Consider the following 22,082-nt stretch of genomic DNA (forward strand, 5'->3'; position numbering starts at 1 on the left):
TTAGGTTCCGTGCTGACAATCGCTGAAAGGCTAAGTTGATCCTTTATTCTTCGATCCAAAACGTCCTTCATCGGAGGCGAAAGGAACGTATTTGGCGCTTACATCACTGACCCATTTGCTTTTGCACATATTCTATTGATGAAAATGTGCTCAAAGTATAGTATTTGCAATGTTTTGAGGAATGCTTACAGCTCGGAAATAACTGCTGTCATTCTACTTAAATCTGAGGCTTTGGAATTCGGAGTCTTTACTCTCACTTTCATTCAAGCCATGTGGTGTGAAACCTACAGAAATGCTGATAAGATGTACTGATGCATTGCATGTTTGCTTCATTTCCTGAGACGCCACTCCTAGCTTGTTTGGAAGCCCAACTGGTAACTTTAGTCAAACATTGCGAGCTGGAAGCGTAAAAGTTTCCGAAAAACAAGCATGTCTGTTTTCTAAAATAACGTTATAGAAAACACGTGCAGTGCACAATAACTTTCAGGACAAACTTCGTCATCTGGTATCTTTAATGATTCACCTCATGTCAGCCCGTTGATCAGGCTGAGAGCATCGCTGCCCGCATTTTATCACGAGTGTTACACTTCGTCTGCAGTCGTAAGCGCGAATTATTACTTTCTCTAACCGACAATGAAAGCTATATGTACAGGCGGCTGCTAATGCTCTCATTGAAAGGGTCCCATGTGCCGCATGCAGTTTCGCTATGTTCCTGTAGAGCTGTTTCTTGACGCTACCTAAGCTGCTTCAAGAGCATGAGGTTATTTTCTTTTAATGTAACAGTCTGACATGACCTGCATCTTTCGAGTGGTGCTCATGGCCACATCCGCCACCGTGCTAGGCTAGCTTCCTGACGCTGTTTTTGGCTCACTGGGAAAGCCGGCAGCCATCAGCGTCCATCTTCCCTTTGGTTTTGCCTCTGCGAAAGCACGGAGCGAGGCGCGTCCTTGTGATGGGGCTGAGACGGTGGCCTGTGGCAAGCGTGACTCGTTACGTCGCGTGCGCCCTCGTGCGGCAGGCTTTCTTCAGAAGGGCTGCTTCGGTAGCGCGTTGGCTGCTTGCAGCAGTCTATTGTTATGGATGAACTGGTCTGCGTTGCTGACGTCATCGTCGTATAGGAAAGGTGTGTCCTGGTAGCCGATGTTGTCGTTGACGTAGTAGAAGACAGGAGCGTTTCGGCAGGGCACTGATTCCTCGGGCCGCGCGCACGTAAGCGTCAGCTGGTTGAACATTGTCAGGTTGCCGCACAGGAAGCTGAACCGCTGCAGCTGGCGCGTCTCGGACGACCTGCGGGGCATCGGAGGCACACGGAGTTTTTTACTCTTGTATCGGGATGTCAGTGGGCAGCGCATCAATAGTGCTCTCCAATTTAGCGTGCGCACTTCCATCGGAATGGCTGACCGCAGTATCGCACTGGTTACACACCCTGGCTTGGAGATGCAGAGCCCTGGAACGTCTCAACGCGGTACTGGCAAACTAGGACCGCACTTGGGTTAGACTCGATATACTGTACATCAGCTCTACTTTGCGTACTAAATTCGTTCGCCGAACATAGCCAAATTACTACTACTCACGTATGAGAGCCACAGTTTTATTTTGGACTAGGACTTGAATTTTGGTGCTTTCCTGACGCCTCAAGTGACTCCTCTCAATCCAGCAGAGTGCAGCCGAAAGGGTAAGTTTCTTGGTCATTGGTTAGTTAGTGGTGCTAAGCTGACTTGAATCTTGAGCAATCTGAGCTGCCTGCGCCCACGGGGCGTCCTGAAGACTAAGCGTAACAGCCGTGGAATCTCGTATCCTTTCCTCTTTCTCTGGCGGGTGGTCTAATGAACTAAACCATTATTCCGCTGTACCAATCCCGCAGGCCTAGCTGTGTTGGTGGTTTCTTAACGCAAATTGACTTAGCAAACTGCCTGTTCTAGACAAATTAGACAACACCGCATGTTGCGGAAGCAACATGGCGGCAGTGTGTACAAGGCTAAATGTGGTTAATAGCCGCAGCCTTCTCACTGAACGTGGTACTTTTTGTGTTCCATGCTTGGAAAATTCAGCGCGAAAAAGACGAGGACCTACGAGCGCTCCTCGTATTTTTCGCTCTGAATTTTCTAAACATGCATTCACTCCAACTCGCACCAATTCAGCATCTTCGTGCAGTTCCTTTTTGTGTTACTGGGAGCTGCACCTTACTTTCTATTTGCTTGCATTTCCGTTCCTTGGTACTCATCACACTTCTCTGAGGCAGCTGAGGATTGCACCTCTTCTGGTGCCAAGCTATCTATTCCCTTGTTCCATTCCCGCCTGCTTTATGTTCACAGTGATTGCGGTAGTGGTGGCGATGCTGATGACCGCAGCGACAACAATGGTGGTGTGGTGATGATTATTGTAATAATTATTAATGATGACAATGACCACGAAAGAGCGACGTACTTCTCACTGACATTCGAACTGTAGATTTTGATGATTGGTTTCAGGAGTTGTGCAGTACTGTGCATTTTTTTTTTCATTTGAGGACGCGTTCGCATACCGAGTGCAGATGTGGTAGACCCTGCAGTTGTTGTCCACATCTGCGAAGTATCCGTCGTGTCGGCATATAAACCTGGTCCTCAGGGGCTCCAGAAGTAGCTCGGAACCGTGTGGGAGGGCGTACGTCTGGCGTTTCATCTGCATGCCACAGGGACGACGACCACAAGACGTGCACAAACAAGTGTTACAAGGACGGCCATGGTAAGTGCAATAAAGACAAGCTAATCCGCGGAGTTGACGCTCGCCTAGCAGTGTTAACGGGCGCGGACATGGCACGTAGTAGGACGGAAGCAGAGCTGGTTTCTCTCCCTTCACATACCATGTCCGCGCCCGTTTTGCGGTTTAACCATATACCCAGTTTCGGACAACAAGCTCGACTATTGGACGGAGAAATCTATCCCCGATGTGAGACCAATTTTTTCCCCGCAAAAGGCTTATGTAAGGGAGCAAGGGCATCCGAGTCAACTTACCCTGATGGCAACCGTCGTAAAGTTCGCGATAGGTACATGCACAGTGTTCGCTTAAAATCAGTGTTTACTCTTGTTAAACTAAACCTGATGAGCCTCACAGTGTCCTGCTAAAGGAATGAATAAGTTTGGGCGCTGTAACGTCAGCTCCGTCTACCGCAAGACATCGCAAATGCGCCATCGATTGGCGCCATCGCTTCTGTGTCGAGTTTGGCAACATGGGAAGCTTTGAAAAATATTTCAAGGTGAAAGATATTCCGAGCTCTCAGCATACTCTCCGCTTACAGTGTTTTGTTCAGCTCGCAACGTCGAAGCTGCACTGTAGTTTTTTTTTGCTCACACCTGTCAGGTTCTGTCCATGTTCAGCACCAGGGGGTATTGTCGCTGGGTGACATAAAAAAACCGAGCGCCTTAAATAATAACATCTAAGCCATGAAAGCATGGCACTTTGCTTGTTACGTTTTAACCTACGACAAAGCGACCTTTCAACATGTCTGACTTCCCCTAATATTTGTTGGGCCGTGCAGCTGTTGCACTGCGGCTAAAGCTTGCTACTGCTCGGCAATATCCAAGCTTTATCCGCGCGTAGCGCAGGTGACATTTTTAGCCACAACGACTGCATCTCGAATGCGACGACCCAGTGCATGGTTATGGCCTTCGGGAGCCGACACGAAGTAGATGGTTCGATCCCGGCCGCAGCGACCGCATTTCGATCGAGGTTAGATCTAAAAGCGCCCAGGGACAAAGATTTTAGTGCGCGTCAATGAACCACAGAGAGTCCATATTGACCACCAGCCCTCTACTACGGCATGCCTGGTGGCCCGCAGTGCTGCTTTCGTGCGTACAAATCTATAAATAGATAAAGCCGGGAGGAGCTGTGTAATAAAGCATGCGTGACAAGTGGCATTCGGGGGCACGTTGATATGCCTATTGTTGTTAAAATAATATCGAAGCCTACACAACGCTCTGCTCATAGCCCGTTTTTTGGGTACTGGACGTAATAAGCGCATTATTACCATTTAAGATTAAAATTTCGGTTGGCGTCAACTCATTTTTTTTTTCCACGTCGAACTAGAACATTACTTTGGCGTATACATCGCTGGAAGAAACGCGTGTGGATATCGCGTAGGGCATCCTTGTTCTTTGTGCCCGTTCCCACGGCAAGTGTTCGGAGCCCATACATTTTTCACATGGTCTTTCTATACCCGCTGTTTTACGTGCCTACTGCTGTGAATGAATGAAACAGGTTCCATAATTACTCAGGAGGGGACCGTAATAAACAGGTCTCACTGAACGCCTGAACGAGACTCTGCATCGTGGATCCTGCAGCTCTCAATACTTCAGTGTGTTTCAGGTTGAACGCAGTCACGAAACACTTGGAAACCGAAACGTAACTGCGGCGGCTGCTGCTTTTAACTCATCCTCATTTGCCTCAAGCACTGATCAGTGATAGTGAACTTACCCTGAGCTCCTCAGCAACGTCGTGGGCAGAGACGAATGCAAGGATCAGGAGTCCTGGAAAAGAAGATGTATTTCCGTCAACAAGCGCGAATAACAAAACAATTCTTAGATAGATGGCACTTGCGGAAAGCAGATGGCATGCAGACTACCTGCGAGAGAGCAAGCCGACCGGCAGATATTTTGTCCTGTGACGGATGCAGTTCCTTCAGTAATGCTCATGCGAAAGTTATTGTGCCGGCATTGCATTTAGTTCCTTGTCGAGTGACATCAGAAATATTCTGCGAACAGTCACTTGCCGATTCTCAGAGCATGCAACAATGAATTGCAATAACATCATTAACAGCACCAAACCATAGAAGTGACAAGAAGTAACAAGATATATAATTTTTTTGAACGGGAAATAGAACAAACTGTTTGTTTAACAACCACTTTTGTCGATGCCTGCGTGACTGTTTGCTCGACTGCTTCCTATACAAACCGTCTGCATGAGTGTAGCATGTGTTTAAACGCTTGTGAAAACATAGCTTGCCACTTGAAGGCACATAGTTCTTGTGAGAGAAGCAGTGTGCACATAAGTGAAAAAATCGGCAGAACGACTCCTCCTCGCTTCATGCATTGTTATGTATAAAGAATAGTGCTGAGGTATAGAAAGAAAAAAGAACGGGTAAATAGGGGATCAAGAACAACGTATTTCAGCAAACCATTTAAAGCAACAGTATTGGTAATGTGGCCTTGTTATACAAGTGCCGAGATCTTTGAAGAGATGTATTTAATACCCTTTAAGACAGGAATATTAAGTATCGCCTTAGTATTCCTGACTTGGAGGACAAAGAATAAAAGCACGAGAAATTCAATATCAAAGCTTCATGGAATGAACACTATGTGGGTGATGTCGGTGGTTTGGTTTTTGGTTTTATGGGGTCTAACGTCCAAAGTGATCCAGGCTAGAGGGACGCCGTAATGGAGGGCTCCGGAAAGTTTCGACCACCTGGGGTTCACTAACATGCACTGGCATCGCACAGTACACGGCCTCTAACATTTCGCCTCCATCGAAATGCGCCCTCCGCGGCCAGGATCAAACCCGCGTCTCTCGGGTCAGCAGCCGATCACCATAAGAAGTGAGCCTCTGCGGCGGATGACTGATATTCGTGGCTAGGCGGACGTTGTGTCGGCCTATAACAATCGTAGTGCCTGATACGGCGCATTGAACAGCTCAGTGTCAGTAACATACCGGGAATGCTTCCAAACTGACATTTCACACTACTACTGGTGGCAGTGACTGACGGCGCAGTTACTTAGAAAGTTTCTTACACACATTTTCGGCAGCAGATCGCACACGACAGCGCTGAGCGTAGACGACCTTACCGGCAACGAAGATGGTCGTGCTAGCTGCTTGGGCACATCTTGCAGTAGTCGTCGAGTCCGAGGAGCCAGAGAACTTGTGTATATCCACAGCACACGGGGCCAGAGGAGGTACACTGAGCGCACAACAAGTACGAGAGAGACCTTATATAGTGCTCCGTGCTTTACCGCAGGACCGTGTGCTGGGCCCGTGGCGAATTGTGTCGGAACACTCGACTTTCCTTGTACGCATAGCGCGTGCTGCGTTGCCGGTCTTCACTCGCTGCTGAAAGCGCCTTCCTGTAGCGACATTCTTCAAGACCCAATTTTGCTTCTGACCCAGGCAGAGAGGAGGACGTGTGCGCTTGGCCCGTCTTTCTATGTGACACTATACGGCGGCTCAACCTGCAGCGCCTGCTAGTCAACTCGACAACCATCGCACGAGTGCAGCGACTTGTGTCGTGTACTATAAAGACAAGCGTTACTCGGGCGGTTCTTGTCACTAGCAGTTCACTGCTTCTCTGGCGCCCGATCTAATGGTCTCACAATATTTTGAGCACACAATATTTGATTTCTGGTCGTATTGGTTCCAACCATGCGAGTGCCTACAGCTTCTATGAGAATTCTTCATGTACTTGCGTGTTTGTCTAAAGTATCCTAGCAACCGCGTTGCTGGTTGCAGTTGTCGCCGGGGTGTGTGGAGGGTTCTCTGCGGTGCCTTTGGTGTCCTGATGCTCTTCGCGCAAGAGCGATTGTCGCCCTTGCCGCCTTGCGCCTACCAAGTCGCTGAACTACTACTGCGTACCGTATAGCTATTTATGAGCAATGCGGTAATATAGCCTAATAAGGGAGTAATTACTCATTGGCATCCACCCAAGCACAGCCATACGGCTACAAAGGAAGGCTATACAGCTTTCTCGGAAACATTTAGTTAAAGAAAAATTCGTCCTGGTCCGGGTTTGGAACCCGGACCACCGCTTGACCGGAGCAGTCGCTCTACCAACTAACTGAGCTAACCGGACGTAAGCTTATGGTAGGGCGAGAGCGAATTGATCAATAACTGAGACCGCTGTGGCTGTGCAGTATATAGTGGCCATTGAGCATTTGAAAACATCGCAAGAAGTGTGCCGCGACGCCGTTGCAATCCGATAACAGTAAGCTGGTCATTGGCACGGTACGTGTCATATGTATACAGGTAGGAACAATATGAGAGGGAACGCGGGAGCGGCGTGGCCTCCGCGCTTCGCAATCCACTGTCGCCGAGAGGTGGCGAGAATCGGCGGCAAATGCACTACATGGCCGGTAAGCACGGCCGGCTGCTCTTTGCGCGCATGCCCCTGGTGCCGCGCATCCTCGTCGGCTGTCGGCGGCAGCGCTTTGCGAAGAGCGGAGGCCACGTGCTCCCGCGTTCTCTCTCACATTGTTTCTACCTGTACAGAATTTTAGTATACAGCGAAATCTTAAGTCATATGCAGAGGCCAGCCGCAACAGAAAAGTGTTTCCAGGTTCGAGCATTTGTAGGCAGTCTCGTGATATCAAGAGCGCCGAACTGCGATGGATTGCATATTGTAAGGAGCGACGAATTTGCTATGCAGCACCTTTCACTCGGAGGAATATTTCAGCGAACGATCGCCTTGGATATTTGACGGCTGTGGTGTAGGCTCAGCTGCGGCGTCCAAGGAGACGGGCAGTAAACTCGTGTACGTACTCACTGCTCTAAATTTCAGACAGAAGAATGGCCGTGAGTCAGCACTATATGAAAACTATAGCGCGGTTGTCTCTGAAACAGTTTCTCCATTGCTTTCTTCCGAACACAAGGGTAGTCAACAAGCAAGCACGCAGTGTTAAAGGAGTTTGTCTTGCTGCATGTGCGGCGCCAAAACCATGTGAAGCGAGGAAAATAGAAGACAGAGCTTTGTTCCTGAAAATTTTTTTTTGTTTTAGTGGTATTATCTTTAATGCGAGGGTGATTATTGTCTTCCTCAGGAGTGCGAAAGGTATTAGCAAAGAAAGAAGCGAGAAAGCAAACTGCTTTATTGGTTTTCATTTGAGCGAGCACGCATTACAGTTTCATATTACCGGAAGCTTTATAATCGCGCATGCAAGATTTGTACAGCATTTTGTGGCTTGATTAACTTCGCTTTTAGGGACCGCGCCATCCCTGCTTGAAGCGAAAGCAGAAATAAAATATTTACAATCAGGAGCGCCATCTTGGTAAGAAATAACAAAGAAATGCGGTGAAAAAACTTCGCCGCATCTTCGTCGGCAGACCAAGAAACAGCTGTGGGTTCTATTTTAAAACAGTGGGTAACAGCTGCGCATCGGGGAAACATTTGAATCTTGAAGGTGGCCCTCTTGTGACTGCAAATTCCTTTCGGGCGGCTTCTCGACTCTCGTTCATTTTTTTTTGTTCCCTCCTTTTGAGTCAGAAGATCGCAAATTTTGCCCGTCTTTTCCGCCCAAGCTGCTGCGCCTTCAGCATCGCAACAGAGAATGCGGCATCGGAGAGATACCACTAGTATCCAGGTCACCTGATGGCAGGAACTTTTGTGCTTCATCTGCGTGGTGATCTCTTAGAATGCGCATTCATAGCCTGGAATCTTCTCGGTAGGGGCAGGCCTGTGGTATGCCTTTTTTCTAACGGTCGTAATGTGTGGCGCCCTCATGACAAACATTATTTTATGCTATCAGTAGTGCCGCAATGGACGCTGTAAACAGCGCCTTGGCTGCGCACATGGGACGTAGCGTGGCTTTGCTGCAGAGTGGTTCTTCTGATGCTGAATATAGGAATTACTTAACATGCGGGGGAAAGAAACAAACTTGTAACGTTGCCTTCTGCCCACATTGTTTTCTGCATCACAATACACGCCAACGACGGCGCGCCTGCAAAATTCCTGCGCCTTCCTAACTTCCCCCACGATGGAAGCGAAATGGCAAAACACACGTGCGCCCCGCGATGGTAGTGCATTTTAACAACTCCGAGAGGTCGAAATTAATCCGGAGCCCCCCACTATGATATTTATCGTGGCCCACGTGCTGTGACAGGACGTTAGCCCCCCCCCCCCCCCCCCCCCCCCCCCCCCCCCTTATGCCACCGTGAGTTCTCCATACAACTCGACATAAGAAAGCATCACTGGCTCCCGTATAGGCGCCAACTAACAATATCATACTTTTAACATCGCCTGCTTCGGCGTGCAGACTGACAGTGCGAAAGAATATTAAGACGAGATGAAAATTTTTAAGCACGGAACTGTGTTTGTGAGGCGTTAATTTTTCTTTATTTAGTAGCGGGCGTTACAGAACTTCTGTTCCTTTCGTAAGAGAGTTAAAAACCCAAGAATTGCACTGAAATGCGAAACCAACCAGCAACAACTCAAACCCTACAGTGACCGGTCTTTGGGAAGCAGCAAAGAAGCGATAATTCAGACTGGTGACCACTTTATTTAGTCGCGTAAAAAGGGTGCTCCCGACTCGTGGCTGCAACAAATTCCGCTCGTCGTCGTTGCTACTGGATGCAGCGCAGTCGTGGCTGTACGGCGCCATCAAGGAAGCGCTAAAATAAGATCAGAAGTCGTCGGAAGAAAGCTGCGGGCGTTTAAACAAGAAGACCTGAAAAATTCCACGTCCGGTAAGCCCGACCGACGAGACCGTTGACATGTAAGGAATTGAGAACATACATATGCGCGCATTCGCTTTCCGCTGCCTTTAACTGGGAGCAACAAAATACGCGCAAAAAAGGAACACCGGTTTACGCCGTTACTGGGTAGCGGACGAAAGAGCTCGAGGCTGTCCACGGTGGCAGCAGCTGCAAATCACGCTGCACGAATGTGACTGCGCAGTTCGCAGCTGCCGGCTTGGCCGCTCGGGCGTAACACGCAGCTGCAAAATCGACGCCGGCCAAAGGCTCGGCTTTCGCACGCGCTTGTACAGGAACACACAGGCTCAATACTTTACCTACTGGCAGGTCAAAAGCGCGCGAGTTGAAAGCTCAGCGCTGCCTCTGGAAAGACGCACTTCCCACACGCTACACAAACGACGTCGCGCTAAAGGCGCCGCGCCGAGAGCTTCCCCGAATAATTGTTCCGCGAGCGGCTGGGGTGCGCGAAGGGAACTGCGCGGCCTCGGTGCTTCCACACAAGAACAGCCCGGCGGTCTTATTTCTTCATCTTGTTTTCTCTCTCTCTCTCTCTCTCTCTCTCTCTCTCTCTCTCTCTCTCTCTCGCCCGCAGAATATAGTATGCAAGGTGGGAAGTAAACCACGATTCTCTGGAAAAAAAAAAAGGGGGGGGGGGGCGGGGAATTTCACGACGTCCTCTCTTTCATCGCTTTTTCCTTTTGTTTGCGCAAGCCCAAGACATGTACGTGAGGAGTTTGAGGCTTTGCCGCACGACGGTGACCCGCGACCAGCCGCCTCGCAAGGTGGGTCACCTTGCGAGCCGCTCGCCTCGGGCGCGTCGCCCCTGGCTGTCTGCGAGACAGCGTACGCTCTCCGCGCGCGCATCAGCGACAGGGTGCATACATTTTGGCTCGACAGTTATAAAGTTAGGAGGGGGAAAAAAGAATAAAAGAAAGGAGGAAGAAGATGTCGCTGCAAACTGAAGGAGAAAAGAAGACGAGCAAAAGAAAGGGAGAATGAAGAGGAAATTTCTGAAAGGAAGGAAGAAGGACTTGTACAAGCAAAGAAAGAACGAGATTCGTTCCACACAGGCATAGGCCGGTAGGGGGTGAATCTTCGCGAACATAGCGCAAAGGCGAAGCGAGTTTCATTTTGGTCCGGCAGCCGCGGTGGCTCCGTGGTTATGACTCTTGGCTGCTGACCCGACAGACGCGGGTTTAATCCAGGCTGCGGGGGTCAAATTTCGATGGAGCCGAAATTCTAAAGGTCCGTGCACGTTTAAAGAACCCCAGGTGGTCGAAATTTCTGGAGCCCTCCACTACGGCGACCCTCGTGGCCTGAGTCGCTTTGGGACGTTAAACCCCCACAATGCAAACCATTTTGGTCACCTCTCTTTTCCCTCGCCGCTTTGGGCCAGCGATTCCTCAAGTGCGCTTAATCCAATTTTACCAGTTTTCGGGGAAACGAATAAACCAGAAATGAGTTGAAAATTAAAGCAGGGAAGCAGCCAAACGCTACAATACTTGATTTCATTTCACCAATTTCTTCAGGGATGAACGAAGACGCACGAGCGGATAAGACCACAAAGGCGCAAACAAATGAAGGACAATAATCACGGTCATGATATTCGCCTCCTTAAGCCATATCCTCAAGTAGCAATTGTGGTGTCCACCGAGAGTAAGTCAGTTACTACGCCTTTCTTTTCCTCGTAACTAATTTTTGTTTTTGTTCTACCATACACCCGTGAGAGAGGAGGCTGTTTGACATAACACCGCTACATGTTCCTTTTCGTTGTTACTTTGGAAATACTTTCAGTAAGAAGATCAATTAAAAGACTTACACAGCGTTATTAACTTGATTCCACCTGTGACTTCCTTGTTAATTACACGAGAACACAGAGATGAACTTAAGGGGAAATTACGCACCATAAGCGGCCTCGCAAATCTTGCTCAAAACCGAAGCATGAAGTCTGCAGATTTCAAATGCGCACGCTTTAGCAACGGTCAAACACAGGCTTCTGCGCCATAATAATCGCGTCTACATCGCGGTTAATTCCGGTTCCTATTGTCAGTGCACCACAGCAATAATTTCTGTAATCATTTAGTTGAGTTTTTCCTGGCTAACCGCCACGTAATCTGTACAGGCGGTTTCAAAGCGACCGCGTGAAACACTCCATTCCCCAAAAAATCCGGCGTTGTGAGCGAAAAATCACGAGCATGACTCCGGGAGGTGGCGCCCGGATAGCAACTTAGGACGCAGGAGTGCCACCTCTGTCACGTGACCTTGCGGCGTCATCACAACCTGTCCACTGGATTGTGAACAAACTGCCCACCGTGGCAGGTGGCAGCTGAATTAATGATTTTTCGCTCGGGAATTAAGATCAATCTGGGTCGCACAAACCCACCGCTGGGAGCACCTACCATCGCAGGGCAGTGGTGCATGCTTATCCGTTGCACCACTGCGCCAGTAGGGGTGATGATGACTCCCTGAGATCGATGAATGTGAAGTTGAAAATCACTTGAACACATCGCAATCAACCCATTGCGCTTTCGCGTCATACAATTAAGGCGCAGATTAAGTGTATCCTCCAATTTTGAACTATATTCTTGATACCCACACTGATATACGAGGCCCTGGTAGGGGTCGGATGAGCTGCAACACTCATGAGCTCCGACGCCTAGTCCAATAATTTTCGCTGCTCCATGCTAATGCATGGATCTGCTTTTTTTTGGGACCCTGCACCAGGGGTTGTCGGCAGGCAGGCGGGACCGTGCCTGTGTGCCCCGGACGCTTTGCTCTTGCGTGCACGCCCTGGCCCTCATGCGGCCTTCATGACGTCCTGCATAAATGGCGCAGTATCTGTCTCATATATCGGCGGACACCTGAACCGTGCCGTGAAGGAAGGGATAAAGGAGAGAGTGAAAGAAGAAAGGAAGAAACAGGTGCCGCAGTGGAGGGCTCCGGAATAATTTCGACCACCTGGGGATCTTTAACCTGCACTGACATCGCACAGCACACGGACGCCTTAGCGTTTTGCCTCCATAAAAACCCAGCCGCCGCGGTCGGGTTCGAACCCGAGAGCTCCGGATCAGTAGCCGAACGCGCTAACTAACCACTGAGCCACCGCGGCGGGTGAATCAAAGCGGTACAGTGATAGATTGAGACGGTTGGACGAGCACGGTAAAACCGCATGCGGCTTATTTGTTGGTTGCTTTGTCGTACAAGCCTTAATTTACTTAACGCAATGGGACGCAACTTCGCTAGTCGTGGCGCGTGTAATTTAACATATTTACTCAGTGCACAGTCCAGGCCGCAAACCGCATCGGTCAGCCAGTGGTCGACAACCAAAGAAGCAAGTAGTTTGTCAGGAACGTCAAGCGATGTAACGCGCACCACCCTGCATGTGTTGAGAATTTTCCCCGCAGCGTATAGCAACGCGAGGCTCCTGCACTGACTTTTTAAGGATGGTTGAGAGGCATGAGTACACCCTAAGAACAATTCACCGGACAGGAGTTGCTCGATCGATATTGCCACATTGCTTCAACAGCACTAGGAGCGATTTTACCCGATAGCGTATACAGCTCGTTCGGTCGAAAAGCCGAAAAGCCGTCGGCGTAGTCGGCATCGCGTGCAGGAAATAATCAGGGGCTGCGTAAAAGAAATCGTCTCATGCCAATCACTTGCCGCACGAATGGTCCGGATGGCGTCATACTATTGAGCGTTTCGTCAGCGTAAACTGACTAGTTAAGTTGGAGCCTAGCTCGCGGCAGGGGCTCGGACCGGTGACCTATAATCGGGGGCTGCGTAAAAAAAATCTTATCATGGTAATTTCTGGCTCTAGTGATTGATGACTGACTGGTGTGTGATAGGCGATGACAGGTTAATGAAATCATTGTAATTAATTAGCAAGTATAATTTAAATAAAAAAATTGGGAAAAGGGGTTCAGAGGTGTCAAAATGCTCAGAATGAAAAAAGGCAATGTTTGATGATGCAAATTAAGAAAATTTAAAGCGTGTAATTCGTCAATTAATTAAATAAAAGAATTGAAAAAAACGAAATGCGTTCAAAGGTGTCGAACTGCTCAGAATAGGAAGCCTTACCCACTATGCTATCGGGTCACACGCGTATGGCGGAGCTTAAGTGTCCGCTCTAGTTTTTGTAGCGAAAGCTACATTGGCCATGAACTCTCAGTTTCGCCGTGCTCGCACCGCACCACGTGACCAACCACGTGACTGGTCACGTGACCCACGCGTGACAAACACGTCACCAGCCACGGCGCCGAGCCGCCGGCAGCTGCTCGGCACCACGTGACCGACCACGTGACAACCACGTGGTCGGTGGTGGGAGCCACTGAAACCCCCGGACACTCAATGAATAAAAGAAACCCTGCGTCGAGGCTGGGAATCGAACTAGGGCCTCCGTCGTTTGAGGCGGAGACGCTACCCCTTCGCACGACGGCTCAAGGTTTAATCATGAACAAAGGCGCATGTAGTGAATGCGCGCCTTACATATATTAATCCTTCCGAACCAAATATCACCGGGCTTTCGCTACGTATGTCCTGGCCTAACAGAGCTAGGCAATCATCAATTTTATTTATATTTAGTTGCTTCAATGTTAGTAAGTACTTGCTTGCTTGCGTGCGCAACACGAAAACTTTCATACTGTATTTTTTTTAGGACACATGCTTATTTCCAGCGATTACATAGGATTATTCGTTTTATATCGAACTTAGAAACATTTCTTTTCTGTATTTAATTGTGCTTCTCTAGGATGCACTTTACGATGACACTTCGCTATGTTCAGTGCACTGATTTTTGACCGTAGCAGGTGTATTAAAAGGGAAGGGGAGGTATGTTGATGCAATAGCAGACGTCGCAGCGCTAATGCTATCAGGCCGTAAATTTCGCATTTCGCATAGCGCTGGAAGCAATGGGGAGCAAACTTGATTTCCTTGTTTTCTCTGAATCACTATTTTATTGCATGGTATTTAATGAAACAACTTCTGATGTTGAAAAAATTTTGACTCCTAAAAAATAGAGAGGACGTACTCGGGCCGACTAGTCTGCCACCGATGGTCACTGTGTCGTCCTGACGCCTGCGTCTTTTTAGGGTTGCTTACCAGCGTCGTGAATCATGTCAGCGGTATTTTAGTTTCGTTATCATTGCAGTGCCCTGAAAACAAGGTTTGCAGGCGCATGATATACCGGGTGTTTCAGCGAACACTTTCAAAATTTTCCAAAATAGGCTTTTTGTGATAAATATATGGCTTTTGCGTCATAGTATTACCAATGTTGGCGGACACCAGAAAACCGACGAATCGTCTTAAATAGTAAGGTGGTTAACTAATTTTTTATTATTAACTTTTTAACTAATAAATTTAAGCGCATAGTTGCAATTAGAGATTTGTAGCCGGCCGTTAGTAAAGGCCATATCAGTTTCTAGAATTTCGAAAATGCGATTACCCTCGCCGCTATGGCTCGACAAAATTTGGCTTTTTGGACTACTTACGGGCATTGAAAGGGTTGCTTTGCCTGCATACTTTCGAAGGCGCATATATTTTCGCTCGATTCAGCCAGATTTTATCGAGCCAGAGCGGCGAGGGTAATCACATTTTCGAATGGCTAGAAACTGATATCGCTAATAAAAACGACCGGTTACAAATTTCTAATTGCAACTAGACACCTAAATCTACTAGTTAAAACGTTAATAATTCAAAATTAGTTAACTAGCTTACTACCTAAGACGATTCACCTGTTTTCTGGTGTCCGCGGACACTGGTAATAAAATGCCACAAAAGCCATATTTTCACCCCATCAAGCCTATTGTCGAAAATTTTTGAAACTGTTCGCTGAGACACCCGGTAAATGATGCACGTGCGGAACTCACGCATGCTGTTCATCTCGGAAGCGTAAACTGTGGGGACCTCCATGAAAGCCATGTAAAGGCGGTCGTACACCGTCATAAGCTATATCGTAGCATGCATGTATTAAGGAGCAAGGACAGACAGCAAGGGTTTCACGCCCAGTTAAGTTTACATTGCTTCACTCTCACACACAGCTGAATCATTTATAAATTACGACGCGCGAAGTGCAACCAAAGTGGTCAGATTTTGGCTGGTTAAGACACTCTCGTAGTTTTTCGAAAGCGCCAAAAGGAAACGTTAAAAACAGGCTTACTGTGCATAGGGCGTGTAGAGCGCGGAATTACACCTGGATGTAAACCACGTGCATTGGCACGAAGCTTGTTTGCTTGACAGCGTTTCTTTAGCGGCGTGCACATAATTTGCTGTGCAAATGCCTTTCGGGGTGCCGGCGAACCGGAGTGAAAAAAAAAAGTAAACAGGACTTTTGCATAGAAACCCCTAGCGCAGCATCAAGAGTGGCACGCTTCCCGCTGTGCAGTTACAGCACGGCAGGTATCCACGTTGAAAGAAGCTGCGGCGATCAAGTCGTGTCGCTAAACTAATCTGAAAAAGCTCTTGCTTTTCGGAACAGTAAAGCTGAGACAAACTCTACGAACGCAACAGAAAGCCAAGGAGCCAATGACCACGCCAGCCACGCTCCAGCGGCATCGTCTGCTCCTCCCTACCATGTGATTACTCATTTTAAAACCAGATGACGCTGGGTGTCAGATTTAGGCGCGCCCACTGGAGGTACTACCAACGCCTCATCGTTGTTTGGTCTCTCTTTGTAACGGCTGGCGTTGTCAGCGTGGTCCGTGTGCGTACTCAGAGGTGGCACACTTCGCAAACGGAGCCATATTCAGAGGCCGTGGTCACGCAGCCATTCGCACAAAGTGTCGCCGCAGCTTGGAGATCGTGAGCGACCCTTCGCGTATTTCGAGGCTGTGGTGCGATCAGAAGTCCCTGTAGATGTTGGCCCTGTCGCAACACACCCAAATGACGTCCGCATTTCATCGGGTTGCCACTATGACGCATGATGCACTCTATGCACATCAGTCTAGGGTTGACGTCAAAACTGTCTTAAATTCTATGAAATGAGAATCGGCTCCTGGTACGGGCGTTCAACCGGAATAATTTCATTTGGCGTTCCCACGAGTCACAGTTGAGGCCGTTGCAGTTAACGCACGTTGGGTTGCGGACCAGGCGTCAAGCGACGTCCCCCTTCCGGTTCGTCCGGTTCACTCCTGCCAACAATGTCGCTAAAATAGCTCTAACGCCACGTGGGGCGGTGAAGCTTGGAAGAGTGGCGACAGCCGCATTAGGCATGCGTGTGCCTCTTCTCCCTTTGCGGACCAGTGCGAGACTCACGGAAGGCAAGTGGAACGTCACGTGACTCTTGCTCGGCAGGCGCACAGCTGGTCCGTCATAAGAATTGCCTTTTTCGGGCTTGAAGAATGACCCAAAACTGCCGATATTGCGCCATTTGCAAAAGTTGGCTGTAGCCTATGCCTTTTTTTTTCACACGCAGTTCGACCGTCTTAAACACAAACATTGATTTAATTAATTTCGCTACCTTAGCACTATGTTATTTGTGCATTAAAGAAGGTTCAGCACACTCCATAATAAATTTCTGTATTTCTGTGCACGCAGTTAAAAAAAAAGCCCGCTAGTTCATGATGATAAGTTGCAGAAAAAATAATGGCTTTGTGCACCTGGCATGAATTACGGAAGCCTTGCAACAAATAACTTTTGTACACGCAATTATGAGCAGGTTGATTGGCCTGAGTACACTTTCATAGGGTGTTCAACGGCTCGTGCACATTCTTGGATTTTATAAATAGACACGCTTCAGATGGGGAACAAGATATAGAAGAAGAGACGCGCGCTAATTTCTTTGTTAACGTCAGGAGCGATATTATTTTTATAATACTGGCGCGAAGTTGCGAGCACGGGAACGGGTCTACTTACGAGCGGGCACCTCGCTCACCGGTCATCGTTAGGCGGGCGCCACCGCCCAGTCACGCGTCCATAGTGACCGCGATCTTTGCACTGCACTGCAGAGCGGAGCGCCGCAGCGTGGCGTAACACCATCATAAAAAAAAACAACTAGCCCACCTTTCCGCCCTGCTTGGCAGTTTAATTGCTTACATAATTTGGTTATATTTAGTTGGAAGTATTTGGAGTAAGCAAAATATAGGAGCTCAAAATACACAGCGGTACCCACCAGACTAATGCCCCAGAAAACAAACACCGCCAACATATCGCTGTTTTTCACAATAATAGAAAAAACGAACGCTAAATCCACTGTCTGACCCAAGCCAATAACATAGAGTACAGCATTTAATCCACATGCACGCACACGCACACACGCACGCATGCACACGAGCGCACGTGCACACGTATTATATGTTTGAGCGGGCTCGCTTTGTCATTCGACAGCGGACCGATATTAGCTCCTTAAGCATGTATAGCGCTAGAAGCACTGATGTGCATCACACACATACATATACCACATGTGCTCCATCCACCTACTGATCAGCATGCAACCACACTGGAAGCACAGTAACTGCCTTAGCTAGCTCCAGGCACGCAGGCACGCAGTGCAGTTTTGCTTAGAAATTTGTCTCAAACTGTCTTCTATTAATTGTACTGAGCTTTTACAGGTGGACGAGTTCGGGTGGCAGTATTCCGCAGAATAAGAGGATGCACAAAGCCCAAGGTAAGGCCGACGTGATGCGAAGTAAACGGATGCATACGTGCGACGAGAAGCGAGCCGCCATGCTGCTGGCGCACGCAATTTGGTCAGCTTATGAACTGGCTCGCGAGTGGCTTGTTACAACGACCACTTCCTCACAAGTATTGGTAACGGCTTAAAGCTGTAGACCATGCAGCCGAAGCATGGCGCGCGCCTCGACAATGACTTCACCCGCCAAGAAGCGTTGAACCCAGGGGTGAGAGGGCGCCTGAAAAGAAAGAAACAGACAGAAAGCAACGGTGACAAATGGGCCTGAGACTCCCCGCAGCCACCAAGGTACGCACACACATAAGCAACGGCTCACGCGCGCAGGCAATTAAAAGAGGCAGGCTCGAGGAGCGGCAGCAGAGCAAATCCTCGGCGCGCCACAAGGGGTGTAAAGAACATTCCCGGCTGACACTTTTGCGCGCGTTTTAATGCGCAGACTGCGGAAACTTTCTTCTAGCTGGGCGGCGGGGCTCTTGCGGCCATCAACCTCATTTGAGCCGGAATGGGGTGCTGCCGGACGAGCGGAGCGTTAGTTTAGTCCTTCTAGTTGGGCGAAAGTTTCAGTTCCTCGGCTTATTCGCCCGTCCCCTCGAGTTGCCACCGCCGTATAATTAGCGCCTGCCCTGGTAGTACGGAGAAACGACTTCCAAGTACACGCCCGTAGAGGACTGCAGCCATTAGGAGCAGCGCTCTGTGGCGTGAGCAGAGTATGCTTATAGAATATGGTGCAAGATATGAACGCAAGAAGGCGCAAGAATAGCACTGTTTGCCCTGGGTAGCAGAGCCCTTGGTTGCGCAGGGGTCAATGACTTTGGCTGTTACGCCCATCGACTCACGCCGGCGCGCTACGTTCGATACGGGGCCTAATGATCGGCATGGGTAAACGACGCCAGCGACGGCCCCACAGGAGCCACGGAGGAGAACGCGCCGCTTATTGGGGCAGGGAATGAAAGTTCCGCCAAGCAGAGGTAACAACGAAGTTACACAATGAGCGGTAAGAAGGCAACCGACATGCATACGCTCGATCGCGGACTCCGACCAAGCAATGCCGGCATGCTAACCACGGTTTTGCGTTACGAAGGACAGTAAGCTGCTTAAAGGCAGGCAGGTCACCAGGTATGCATAGATTATTTTTCGGCAGAGTATCGGAACTCCGGTCATCGCTTCGCGATGACCGCACATTTTAACCACCTAGCATGCTGTCTCCGATGCATAAAAATCACTAATTCCTCAAACCCATAGGGGTTACAGAGGGATAGAGCCTCTGCGCAGCATGTCGTTGAAGTACTTGGTAGGCTATTTGTACTTGACGGTATGAACCAGAGCGTTTGTAAAAAAACGTAGTATTCTAAAAGCAGTTATCGGCATATGTTATTATCTTTCATTGCCTAATATTTTAGGCATCCAAAAAAGTAATGTGAGAACGAACCTTGAGCTTTTTTCTTCGTTTTTCAGTTTTATGCGATTATAAAGACAAAAGAAAAAACGATGACGACGCCAACGTGAAAGTGCGTTACGATTTACGGTAAAGGACGCAAGAAATATCAGAAAAATGCCACACAATTTTATTGTGAATATCGGAAGGAAGCGCTGAATGCGAAAACTGGAGGAATTGTCGCCGGTCGATGCTATTCGTTTGCGAATGTATAAAGGCCTAGAAGCCAAAAGAAGAGAAAACCAAAATTAATACGCACTTCACGTGCCCTTCTGACTCATATTCTAGGTCGCTGACGAATGAACAGAGACAGTTTGCAGTCTAAGTAGATGTGGATGGCTCTGCCCCCAAAAGCCGCTTCACTGACTAGCGAGCGGTCGCGATAGCGTATGCCCGTATATGAATGCATCGATGGGGCCGCAGCGGGGCTTGCGGCGCTGTGGCGCCAATTTTGCAGCTCGTGTGGCATTATTAGCGCCCCGGCACGGAGCAGGTAGGGCTACCACGCGCCCTACACACTAAACAAATTCTCACCCTTAAGGGTGCAAATCAGCATGCAGTCCCCAGACAAACACCCTTTTGGGGGCTAAAAAGGGTGCAGAGATCAGCACCCTTCAGGAAGGGTGCACAGCATGAAAGTTTAGAGGGCGCGCTTCAGGGCAAGGCTTTTGTTTCATGGGTGGATCGATGTGGAGCACCCTTCCAACATGCATTCGTAGATGTGTTATGGGAAAATAGTACCCTTTAATGAGGGTGCAACCATTACATCCTGTAAAGTATCATTAAGTGCACCCTTCCTTAAGGGTGCCGATCTCTGCACCCTTTTTTAGCACCGAACAATGGAAAAGGGTGTTCGTCTGGGACAGCTGATTTACGCCCTAAAGGGTGAGGAATTGTTTAGTTTGTATGTTTGCTTCGTATTCTTCTGCAGTGCGCTTCTCAGCTGCGAGAGATATCGATCGTACGCTTCTAATCAATTACTTCGGCCAGCTGATTCTGTTGGATAATTCAGTAGTAGGGGAACAAGGAGACAAAGTTCCTTCTTTTGCGGCATCACTATTTTGTTTCTAAAGTCTGAAAGAACTCAAAATATAGCGGTTGTTTGGTTCATTTTGAACGCTTTGACATATCGCATAGCCCTCTGCCATAAATTTATGTGGTGCTGTGATGCTAAAGATGAGGGAGCTGCTTATGTCATCAGAGCAGCCAAGGGAAAATGTCGTAGTTTTGCATGGACCACAAAAAAATTAGGTTCCAACAGAGCCGTGACGCATGGCTGCTTATGATAAAGGAAACGACAGAGAGAGAGAGATAAAAAGAACAATTTCTCTCTCTTTTCGTAAATACAAGCAGTGGCCATGCGTCACAGTGAGCGGGTGCGTGTCGCTTCTCACCCGACGGTTACTCTACGCCGTGAAGCTCTTGAAGGACCTACCACAAAGGGAGAGTTCAAAATCGCTTTCTGCGGAGCCTGCAAAGTGCTTAAAGCAATGCACCCGCGAACATTTTACCAGATTTGTGGGTGTGGCAATCAGTCTCTTTGACAATGGCTGCGGTCATGCGCACAGCACCAAGCTTAGGAGTTAAGAAATATTACGCCGTAGCTTAATTAGGCACGCTTTTTTTTATTTGGCCAACGCGCGATCGTGTTCGCCGTCATTTGGCAGCCCAGTGCGGTCTAAAGGAAGGCTGGCTGCGCATGTGTTGCCTCCTTCCGCACGGCGAGAGGCCACAGAGGAAGGCGGAAAAAGGGACTGGGGAATTTGCGGTCATTCCTCACTCAGCACGCGTGAAGAAAGAAGGATAAACGGAAGAAAGGAGGAAGACAAGAAAGACAAAGTACGTAAAGACGACTCCAAAACAAGAAAGGAAAGAAACAAAGAGAAATGGGAAAAATGGAAATTGAAAGAGAAATGAAGAGTGAGTAAAGAAAGAAAATTGTTAAACAAAAGCGGCCCTCTTTGTGGGGAGGTGAGAAAAACAGACACACGTAAAAAAATCCGGAATATGCTGTCTCATATAGACGGCAAAATTATTGAGCTAAATAAATGAACGAAAAACGTTCCTGATGCCTGTTTCCTTCCTCACTATAGCGATATGCTTTCTTTATACCAGCATTCTCTTTTTTTTTGTTCCATTAGTACGGTCTCAGAGATTTCGCACAATGGAAGCGTAGCCACAGCATCCAGCGTTTTCTAATCTCTGGAATATTCGTCAGTTTTCATTTCATTTCATTTATTTTACCCTCAGGGCTTTCGCATTACAGAGGGGGTGGGCAGTGAAAAAACAATACATAGATCAAAAAGAGCGCTATATATACGAACAATATAAATAAATGCTAAAGACAGAGGACCAAAACATACAAGAACACTGGAAGCCTTCAATCGCGACAGAGAGGTCTTTAGAGCAGAGACAAACAAGATAACAAAAAAGAAGATTTTCCAGTCGAATTTGAAGGAAAAAATACTGCCAGTTTCAGGGATAGATCACCGTCACGGGCTGCCGTGCGATCGGCTGACGAGCTAGGGCAGAAAGGGGGGGGGGGATATTATTGGCAGTGAAGTTGTGGCACTCAAAGGGGAAAGCGTGAGC

The 22,082-nt window shown here is 48.4% G+C and overlaps 1 protein-coding gene across 1 annotated transcript; it reads right to left on the reverse strand.

Annotated features, from left to right (window-relative positions):
- Positions 1–549: 549 nt before the first annotated feature.
- Positions 550–15,372, reverse strand: LOC144115379 (uncharacterized). The gene is made up of 5 exons (XM_077649751.1): positions 15,297–15,372; positions 9,747–9,779; positions 4,453–4,505; positions 2,525–2,661; positions 550–1,287 (listed from the first exon to the last, which is right to left on the reverse strand). The coding sequence occupies exons 1-5, from the start codon at positions 15,370–15,372 to the stop codon at positions 1,026–1,028; spliced, it is 561 nt and encodes a 186-aa protein (XP_077505877.1). The 3' UTR covers positions 550–1,025.
- Between the last annotated feature and the right edge of the window lie 6,710 nt (positions 15,373–22,082).

Source organism: Amblyomma americanum, chromosome 1 (assembly GCF_052857255.1).
Source record: "Amblyomma americanum isolate KBUSLIRL-KWMA chromosome 1, ASM5285725v1, whole genome shotgun sequence".
Taxonomy (NCBI): domain Eukaryota; kingdom Metazoa; phylum Arthropoda; class Arachnida; order Ixodida; family Ixodidae; genus Amblyomma; species Amblyomma americanum.